Consider the following 10,874-nt stretch of genomic DNA (forward strand, 5'->3'; position numbering starts at 1 on the left):
AAAAAATATATATATATATACCTTGTTTGCGTGTATATTAATTGTTATTATTACTCAATCTCTCCTATTAATTTTTTGATCAATCACTTGTGCACTCTATTTTAATTTAAACATTATTTTATCAATAATATTAAATAAAGTTTTTCAAAGGTCGATATATTATTTACTATTCTGGGATTTTTTACCTAAAAATTGTAAAACATTTAAAAGTATGTGTGTGTATGTGTTACGTCTTACTTTTTATGATAGCCTTAACTTTTCTTTAACCGATATGCTCAAATTTAACATAATAAATTCCATCGATATTATGTTTTTTAATATGATACGCATATAAAATTATAAAATGAAGAAAATCCTACGATTTATGTCTCATATTGACAATATAATAATAAAAATTATTTGTATTGATATCTTTGACAAAATATTTCGATAAAAAAAAATATTGAAAACTAAATGATTAAAATAAACATTATTCCTAGTCAAACCGTTTATAAACACCTTTTTGTTACTTTTAAGACAACCCGACGGTTATCCTAAAAATTTATTTAATTTACATTAGTGAGTACGTTGGTAAAACCTTAGATACCTATTAAGTATAAATTTTAGCATTAGAAAATAATAGAAATCATACATTTTTACCAAAAATATGTAACTTTTAGTATTATTATTATGATATTCATAACAAAGTTAACTTATATGTAGCTAAAAGTATTTTTTAAGTTTTTATATAACTTAAAATGTTTTTTGTTCCTTTTGTTTTGTTTTGTTGCCCTTATGTTAATTGATATATTTTCGTTTTGTTTTTATAATATTATTATTATTATACAAATGCGTGTACATAAAACGAGTAATAATGTGTATAGATACAAGGCGAGTACGCATAAAATAAAACAAAATAACTCTCAGATGCTCATTATTTTCAATCTCTGTATTTGTACAGTTTTAGAACATGTTTATCCAAATTATTAGTACTTTTAAGTAATTATAAGTACTAATTCGTATAGTCGGAATATGTTATACCTTATTTTTTTTTGCAATAGGTGATATTAAAAATAAATTATGTTTATGAATTTAAATCATCTTTTCCTAACTGACATATACCTAGTCTTGTATCATATACATAATATAACCTATAATATAAATTGAAATATTATTTATTTATTAATATATTTATACATAAATTATACCAATACTAAAAAAAAATTACCACATGTAATCAATTACAACTATTAAGTATTAATATTTTACAATGGATATATTTTTTATTAACAACTCAATAACGATAATAAAAGTGTTATTCTTAAGATTTTATTTTAATTTTTAAGCAAAAGTAAAAGTTACTGAAATATTTTTTTATCCTTATCAATACAAGGATAACAACACGGAATAAAAGACAATCAGAATACTTATGCAACTTAATACGAAACTTCTATTTCTTTGTTCGTTAATTTTCTCGATTTTTTTATTTTTTTTTATTTCCTCACCCTTAGTAGTCCTCTGATTTTCCATCTTTTAATTGAATTCATCGCATTATTTGAAAAATAAATTTTATTATTTATTATTAACCAAATACTAAACATCTCACTTATGTCACCATAAACATACCAACATCAATAACAATTAAAATAACCTAAAATACATTACCTATATTGTTATTTAAAATTATGCACAATAAACTACACATTTTAATAAAAATATGATATTTTAGTTTACCTAATCGCCTAAATATGCTTATTTGTGTAAATTTTAAATAATATATATATATATAAATCTGTTTTTTTATTATAATTATTATGAAACTTCATTATGTTTTTCGTGATATTTTTTTACTATAGTTAGGTAAGAAATATTTGTTATTGATGTGCCTATTTATTTTAATAATTATTATTGTACTACTATTCTTATTATCATCATTATTATGAATATTGTTTGTAACTTTTTTTTTTTTTCAAAAACAAAAGAAGAATTTTTATGTAGTTCACTAGAAATTTTTATAAGATCATAAAAAAATTATTTATTGGTACACATTAAAAAAAAATAAAATCAGATAAATTCTAAATATAACATTGATTTATTTAAATATTTAATACGATATTAAGTCCTAAGATCAATTAGAGAGCAGCGTCTAAAGTTTTGTGTAATAAGAGAATCCCAATGAAGCTAAAAGCTAATTTCTACAAAACTGTGGTGATTGTTTGGTCATTTATGAGTAGAAAAATTGGATGCTGTAAGAATAGTTATTTAAACGAACGTTAAAAGAAGAAAAAAAGGAGGTTGAGTGTAACTGGAGGTGATAAGAAGACTGCTGGTGTGTTTATAGATATTATCAGAGATTGCGTCAAGGGGTTTAAAATACAAGTAACTGGCCCCAAATAATTGGATTAAGGCGAGTGAGAAGAAGAAGGAACATGTAAGTCTATTAGTGTAAATTTCTTTAATTTTCATTAACATCTAATTATTAGAAAATTTACTTTACACACCTTTATAAATATTTACTTTATTTACCTATAACTTAATAAAACAATTTCATTCATATTGTTAATACCAAAGATAGTATTGAAATTGAAATATTATTATTTAATGTGATGACCCTAGTTATTAAATATCAACCTTATACCTAATATATTTTACTACTTACTCTTTTTGAATTTTATTCATTTTAATAATTATATAGTTACTCTATTTTGTTATACTGATTTTGAACTAATGCCTCCTTTAATAAGAAGTTTCCTGCGTTGATAATGTCCATGGCATTTCGTGTTAAACACTTAGTACGACTGATTGTTATAGTAACCCAATTTCGTTTAATTGTAAAATTTTTTAAATATTTTTAATCAATTTATATATAACAAGTAGCAAAAAAGTCCAAGGGCAGATTTTAATCATTATCCAAGTAAAAAATGAATAAATGTGAAAAATTAAGATTAGAAAAAAAATTTAAGAAGAACCCAACAGTTCAAATACAAGACCCGCAAACCCATAATGATTTTTCATTTAATTTGGACGCTTGTATTGTTCAAGCAACAAAGGCAGACAGAGAAGCAGCAAAGAGCCCCCCTGGTGTAGTAGAACGTGCATGGATAATGAGTAGACCTCCAACTATTGGTCGAGGTGTAGAACCGACAGTAACTGCACGACGAGCGTATGTAATGCAAACACATGTCCAGGGTCAGATGATTGATACAGGTGAGTTGGTGTGCAAAAAAGTATGCAACATTGGAGGTGCTACTGGACAAAATAAAGATCAAGTTAATCTTAGTAATGTCAAAAATCCCAATCGTCAATCTGCTGCCTGTGGTGGTGGATCTACATGTGATTGATTTATAAATCATAACTATTATAAAAAAAAGTTCACACAAAAGTATTAAAATAAATTTTTTTATAAGGAAATTTATTTGTTTTATGAGTAGAAAAGAACTGTTAACCAACAGAACAAAATGTAATGAAGTTTGTAAAATTACTTGTTGTGATTCGAGAGCCATTAACATTTTTACGAGAAGAGTATAAAAGATAATCTTTTACAACAAAAATAATTATAAAACAAAAGTACAATTATTTTTTTGCTTAGAGAAATAATCGAAAATTATGGTCAAAATTAAAAAAAGTTTCCTTGGAAAACTTTAGCAGTAATATTTAGTCAAAAGATTAGATCTTATAAAATGGTAATTTAAAAAGATTATTTATTTCTAAATAAAAGTACGTTTCTCGTAAATCTAATTTTCAAAGGCTCATAAGACTGTAGATCCCAGTTACTTTCATTTTTAACTATTTATTTAATTATTGATCTTGAATAAAATGTAATCCATAATATTGAAGCACATCTTTGTGATTGTCATATTTATTTGATATTCAGTTGTACTTTTAAGTTTAGAGAATCTGAAAAAACTTTCAACGACATACTGCATTTTAAATGTATATTTATGTACACAATATGTATTTTGCACTATATCTAATTTGATATAGTGTATATAAATATAAATTTGAATTTACATTTACTATAAAATTTGTACCAGATTTTTCGAGTGTCTAAATGTTTGACGCACTTGCATTACATATCCTAAAAGGTAACCGCTGTGCAAGTGCAGCGAAAAATTAAATTATCTAATGCATATCATTTAAACAAAAGATGCCTACTAAAACAGTTCCTTTTCCGCTGCAGAAATTTATCGGCTATTATAAGTATTTCAGCTTGATATTTGCTAGATGAGTTGAAAATTATATTAATTTTAACTTAATGATTCAAAATAACATTGCTGTAAGTATATGAGAAATTTTTGAGAAAGTGTTTTTTTTTATCTGTTACCACTTTTTCTCAGCTCTCACCGAACCGATTTATTTCAACGATACGTCAAAAGATCACAAATTGATTCTAGTCGAAGACATTACCCTCAAAAATTGAAAAAAAATTCTCTCGTTCCCTATAAATGTGAAAAATCTCCAAAAAAATTAAAAATTTAAAAATTGCTACTTTTCGAATTTTTTCAATTTTTTTTTTTTTTTAAACTACCCTAACTTATTCAAAAATTATCAAATTAATAAAAAAAATTTTTATAGATGCTTGATGTCTTTACCTATCATTTGGTATATATTTTTTTTTTAATCAGATCATTTCCCTATATAGAGGGGGTTCAAATCTGAAAAGTGCATATAGAAAGTAGAACTTTTTCAACTTAATTTTTGAAAATGTTCTGGAAATATTGACACTTATATATATATTGAATTAAGGCTTATGTAATATATTTTAATATGAAAACAAAAATTTGGACTTTATATTGTTTTCATAGTAAAAACGGAATAAAAAAAACCCAGCACAGGGGGGTCGCGGCATAGATGGATCAAGTATAATGATATCTGACAGTGATTAAAATCACTATCAAAAAAAACGCTTCGATACAAATCTTTAGATAGTGTTTAATTTTAAAAAATTGGTGGATTATTCCAAAAGCTTCATAAACTGCTAGTTCATTATTAATATCCTAATTAAGATAAAGTATATCAAATGAAAAAGGGTTTATTAAAAAATATTATTTCTCATAAAAAATTATGTTGATCCATGCACTTTTCAATAAGTTATAGCATTATAAAGTTAAAAATGTAAAATACAAAATCGAAAATTTTCATACAAAAATTTCATTCGGTAGCCATTTTCACAGTGAAGATAAAATAAAGTCCGAATTTTTTTTTTTGCATAATAAAGCATATTACATTAGCTTTAATTTAAGATATATATAAAAGTGTCAGATCTTCCGGAATATTTTCAAAAGTTAAGTTGAAAAAGTTAATTTTTTGTGAAAAAGTTGTCATTTTAAATCCCCCCTTGTGGGCAGGTTAAGGGTTAAATTTATGAAAAAAATATACCACATGAAAGGTAATAATATCATGCATCTATATAAAAAAGAATTATATTGATATGTTCATTTTTGAAAAAGTTATGGCACTTTTAAGTAAAAAAAATTGAAAAAATTTCGAAAATTAGCGATTTTTAAATTCGTAATTTTTTTGGAGGTTTCCCCCTTTTACGGGGAACGAGGGAATTTTTTTCAATTTTTGAGGATAATGTCTTCAACTAGAATCAATTTGTGATCTTTTGACGTATCGTTGAAAGAAATCCGTTCAGAGAGCTGAGGAAAAGTGGTAACAGACACAAAAAAAAACACATCATAGTAAAACTTCGCATCGAAGCTAAAATACGATTTTTGTAAAAAAATTTCTTTTTATATTTTTAACTTTATAATGCTATAACTTATTGAAAAGTGTATGTATCAACATCATTTTTTTATGAGAAATATAATTTTTTTTCATAGATGCTTGATGTTTTTACCAATCATTTGGTATATTTTTTTTATAAATCTGACCCTATTATTTTATATAATATAATATAATTAAAACAGCTAAAACTATTTCTAATAAAACATTTGACTTAAAATGAATTCGATAACATAGTACTTTATTTTTGTTTATGATTTTAAATTATTATTTAATATTCTACAAAAAAACTATATTCTAAAATATAATTTAAATAGTTTAATTTTTGCAAGGACTAAAATTAAGAAGTATTTTCTTATAACTTTTACAGCAATTACAAACACATTCAACCTAAATTTTTAGTTACATATTAACTAAATTATAGCTTAAAATATTTCATATGACTAGCATTGGTACAACTAATTAAGGGTCTAAGTCCCTTTAAACTAACAATTAACCCCCTAAAATTTCAGAAAATATATATATAGCCCCTCAAAAAATATATTCTAGTTACGCCAATGATTATTAGACTTTGAAATTCAATTAATTTTAGAGCCGAAGAGTAGCAAGTTTTTTTGCACTTGACCATAAAAATCTTTCTTCAGTCGTAGGCTGATAGTTATACAATTTGCCTTTTGACGTTACAACTACATTTGGTGGTACCATAATCAAATACCTATTAACTTCTTTCGAATAGTTTTCAGGTAAACTAGCACCACAACAGAACAGATCATGAAAGCACCCGAACGTTGCCCACATAAATACTATGGAAAGTCCAACTACCTTAATCCAAAATTGTATCAAATCTTTTAAACGTTGTCGAATTACTTTCAACTCTGATTCTGTCAAATCTTTTCGTTGATATTGGAGCAATAAACATCGCGCACTGTACCATCCCATTTTCAAATAACGATCAACTCCTGAAGTTGAAATACTAACTGTTCTTTGCTCGGTTTTCATTGTCGACGTAAGGTGATTAAATGGTTTCCCAGTGTGGTCATATGAATAATGGCCAATTATTTTTACACCTATACTTTTGTTGTTTTTTATGTGCGTATTTACAAAGTTATCTTTGTCCAGCGACGATGTGGTTGTTGATGTAAAAAGAATGCTGCTGGATTTTTTTGGAGTAGAGACTGGTAAATTGTTAGGTGGGATTTTTTTTTTTTTATTATGAAAGTTATGTCTGAAAATAAAGGACGGAAATGATTCATTGGTTTTCTTTGTCAATTGTCGTTGACGGTTTTGAAATGTTTTTAATTTTTCGTAAAATGGAATCATTTTTTCCATTGGTATGATATAAGTATCGACATTATGAAAACTGTCATCATCATTTAATGACATAAATATGTTTTCATCACATGTTCCGCAAATATTCGAAAAAAGTAATAACGCCAGTACCACCTTAAATTTTATTTTTTGAAGCCACCATGTCACTAAATAGATACAAAATGTGTTAGTATTAACCAGTTAAATACTTTAAAATAAAATAAGGTACATACTTTTTTTAAATTAATTAATTTTTATTATATATAACTAGATGTAACATTCTCTCTAAAATATAATATAAAATATTTATATCAATCATACTAATTTACTTAAATTGCAAATGGATACTCTTATTGTTACGTTACCAAGGTTTCTCATAGAAAGATATATACATGTTTTATTATTATGTAGTAGTATACAATTTAATTGGATTATACATGAATAATTCTAATAACAAAACTCTTAATACTAAATGTAAAATGTTTCCTACTGTCCATTATTATACTGGCTCTAGTGTTAAAACTTTGATGATCTTAATGGACATTTTTTTTCTTGGAATCAGTTAAAATTTTACAAAAAAATTATAAAAATAAAGAAAAAAAATACGAAATAATTAAATAACATTTGACACTATCCAGTGCCCTAAATGTTAGACAAATCTAACATAGAAAAAATAAGATAATTGATTAAACTTTTAAGTTAAATAAATGAATTTTTTTTTTTTTTTTACTGCAAGATTAACCAGTACATTTACCGTTAGAGGGCGATTAAGACTATAATAACATTTATTTTATGGTTTATGATATCATATTTTATAATATGTTATCATAAAAATTATTATAAAGTTTTTGTTAATTTGTTGTCCTTTAAATTATTCCTCGTTTTATAAAATACATAATTAATAAGCAAGTAGCTAAAGAATTTTACAAATTTAACTGACAATCATGCCATTTAGACTAATGTTACACCTAACCTCAAACTAAACCTCGCTTCTATTTAACAAAACCACGGTCGACTATGCGAGAATCGAGCGCATATCGTAATTAGTGGGAGGAATAATACTTTTAGCTGGCAAAATTTATCATATATTTAATTTTTAACTATTGAATAGTAAAAAATTTTTATTATATAATCTTAATATTGTATTATATGTTTTTGAGGTCAAATAACTCAAATTTGACATTAATTTTTTAATCATCTCCTTATGTAGGCAATTTTTATTATTACCCGATACTAGTGTACACATTTTCTACTTTTAGCAAGCAATAATAATTCTTGTTACCTAATAGTCTCTGATTAGTTATTAATCAAAGGTATCATTTAGAACTTTAATAGGATGGGACAATTTTTTGACCAACCCATCATTTTATAAAGCCGATTGATTCGCTAGAGATTAATTTCCTATTGACTCAAACCTATTTCACTTAATATAAAATTATTATTACAGAACTTTTTATAAAATTATATTATTGATTACCTTAGGGGAGTATGTAGTATACATATACTATGGGTATGGCAAATCCAGGGTCCTGAGTTTCACTGGTGGAGTCTTAGGCAGACAATTCCAGTGATTCAACCACCTCCCGAAATAAGGAGCAAACTCTGAAAACCAACGGCCGAAAGGGCGGAAGTATCAAGAGAAAGGCAATAGCTTGTCCTGTGTGTGAAAAGTCACCTTCAAAGGTCGATCATCGACCATAAGGATGCAGATGGCAACAGGGTAACCAGAGAAGAGAGACGTACTGATCATGGAATTTGGACACCAAGATCTGTCATGAAGAGATACAAGGCTACTCATGTCGTCATCCAACGAAAACCTTGTGGAAAGACTAGACATGACTTTTTTAGAATAGGGACATGGAATGCGAAGACAATGATTAAAACGGGGAGGCTGGAAAAAGTAAAAGAACAAATGAAGAAAGCAAAGCTAGATATACTTGGTATAAGTGACAGAAGATAGGCAAGAAATTATGATTTCATATTTGAATATTTTTGAATCATTCATAGTGTAAATGAGAAAAGAGGAAGAAACAAGGTCGCAGTGAATTACAAGGAAAGTGGAAGGACAAAGTACACAGCTCATACCACCTAAATGAAAGATTTCTGTAGGTGAAAATAGAAGCAAATCCTACAAACAATTACTTAAAATAAGTATACTTTCCTAAATCTAGAAGTAACGGATGTAGAAATTGAAGAGACATATGAACGGATTCAAGAACTCATGCAATTAACAGAATACAACTCGAACGTATTTATCATAAGTGATATTAATGCCTCCATAGTCTGTGAACGAAGTAACTTCTCAAGATAATATGGACTTTGGAAGAGAAAAGAAAGAAGGACAAAGTTGTTCATTTTATGAATAACAGGAACTAATAGTAACAAATATATACTTTGAAGTCCTGATAAGGAAAAGATACACATGGAAAGCACCTGGAAATAGAAGTCGGCATCAATACCGCAAAGCTTATAGTAAAGTGCGAGAAACGATATTAGCACTGAGATAGATTCTTGAGAGAAGAATTACACTGAATAAAAACACTATAATAATATTCATAAGTCTAGAGAAGGCTTTCAATAAAGTGGATTGAATATCATCATAACCAGGAGATTTGTTCTTCTTGACTATCTTTAAAGAGTGATCTAATTCAGCCATCGTGAAAGGTGCTGCATATGTGCTTTCATATGGTAAAATCTTCTTAACCAATCTTAATTCTCTTTTTACTGAATTAACCCATACTTTGTCCTGCTTTATCTTAGATACTTGTAATAATCTACTAACTACACAGTTGGGTGTTATAGAGGACAATAAGGTAGATGGCATGTTATCATCACAAAGGCGCTTTAGCAAGCTCGATGCTTTACGACTTGAATGAGTAAAATTAATTGTTTAATTTTTATCCCTTCGATACATTTCCGATTCTCATTAAGAAATTTCAGCAACTCTTCAGTTATCCTTGGATCTCCAGTTAGGTCGAATTGGGCTCTTAATTCATCGCATTCTTCTGACCATCCTGATATATATTCCTCTCTTCAACCTCTTAGGCTATTTCTTTTCACAGCAGCTATATTAGCCTTGGTAAATCGATTATATTACTCACTATTTGGAGGAATCCATTTATGATTGAGTCCAAATCCTTCCCAATTAGCTTTAACAAGCTCGTTCACAAATAAGACGATATTAAACGAATTATTGCTTTAAATGTATGTGTGTAGGTCTCAACATTTTACATAAAAAATTTAAAATTTAATAATATCAGTAATTAAAGTTTAAACATTATTAAAAACCCAGCACAGTGGGGACGTAGCATAATTGGATCCATTATTAGCTTCGATGCGAAGCTGAGAAGGTATTGGTTTTACTTAGATGTGTTTTTTTTTTTTTTTTTTTTTGTCTGTTACCACTTTTTCTCAGCTCTCACCGAACCGATTTCTTTCAATGATACGTCAAAAGATCACAAATCGTATCTAGTCGAAGACATTACCCTTAAAAATTGAAAAAAATTCCCTCGTTCCCCGTAAAAGGGGGAAACCTCCAAAAAAATTACAAATTTAAAAATCGCTAATTTTCGAAATTTTTTCAATTTTTTTTACTTAAAAGTGCCATAACTTTTTCAAAAATAAACATATCAATATAATTCTTTTTTATATAGATGCATAATATCATTACCTTTCATTTGGTATATTTTTTTCATAAATTTAACCCTTAACCTGCCCACAAGGGGGGATTTAAAATGACAACTTTTTCACAAAAAATTAATTTTTTTAACTTAAATTTTGAAAATGTTCCGGAAGGTCTGACACTTTTATATATATCTTAAATTAAAGCTAATGTAATATGCTTTATCATGAAAAAAAAA

The 10,874-nt window shown here is 26.8% G+C and overlaps 2 protein-coding genes across 2 annotated transcripts in view; one reads left to right on the forward strand and one right to left on the reverse strand.

Moving 5' to 3' along the window:
- Nucleotides 1–2,918: 2,918 nt before the first annotated feature.
- LOC126897946 (uncharacterized) lies at nucleotides 2,919–3,320 on the forward strand (the record flags this gene model as incomplete). The annotated part of the gene is made up of 1 exon (XM_050671895.1): nucleotides 2,919–3,320. A coding segment is annotated over one exon (402 nt), but the record flags the coding sequence as incomplete, so codon positions are not given.
- Nucleotides 3,321–6,078: 2,758 nt separating this feature from the next.
- The window catches only part of LOC126898605 (uncharacterized), an 8,656-nt gene continuing 3,860 nt past the window's right edge, over nucleotides 6,079–10,874 (reverse strand). Inside the window, exon 2 of the mRNA XM_050672840.1 lies at nucleotides 6,079–7,181. Within this exon, the coding sequence (XP_050528797.1) occupies nucleotides 6,295–7,089 (795 nt within the window). The 5' untranslated portion in view covers nucleotides 7,090–7,181 and the 3' untranslated portion in view covers nucleotides 6,079–6,294. The remainder of the gene's footprint in view (nucleotides 7,182–10,874) is intronic.

This window comes from Daktulosphaira vitifoliae, unplaced genomic scaffold (genome assembly GCF_025091365.1).
Source record: "Daktulosphaira vitifoliae isolate Bord-2020 unplaced genomic scaffold, ASM2509136v1 Scaffold_2, whole genome shotgun sequence".
Classification (NCBI taxonomy): domain Eukaryota; kingdom Metazoa; phylum Arthropoda; class Insecta; order Hemiptera; family Phylloxeridae; genus Daktulosphaira; species Daktulosphaira vitifoliae.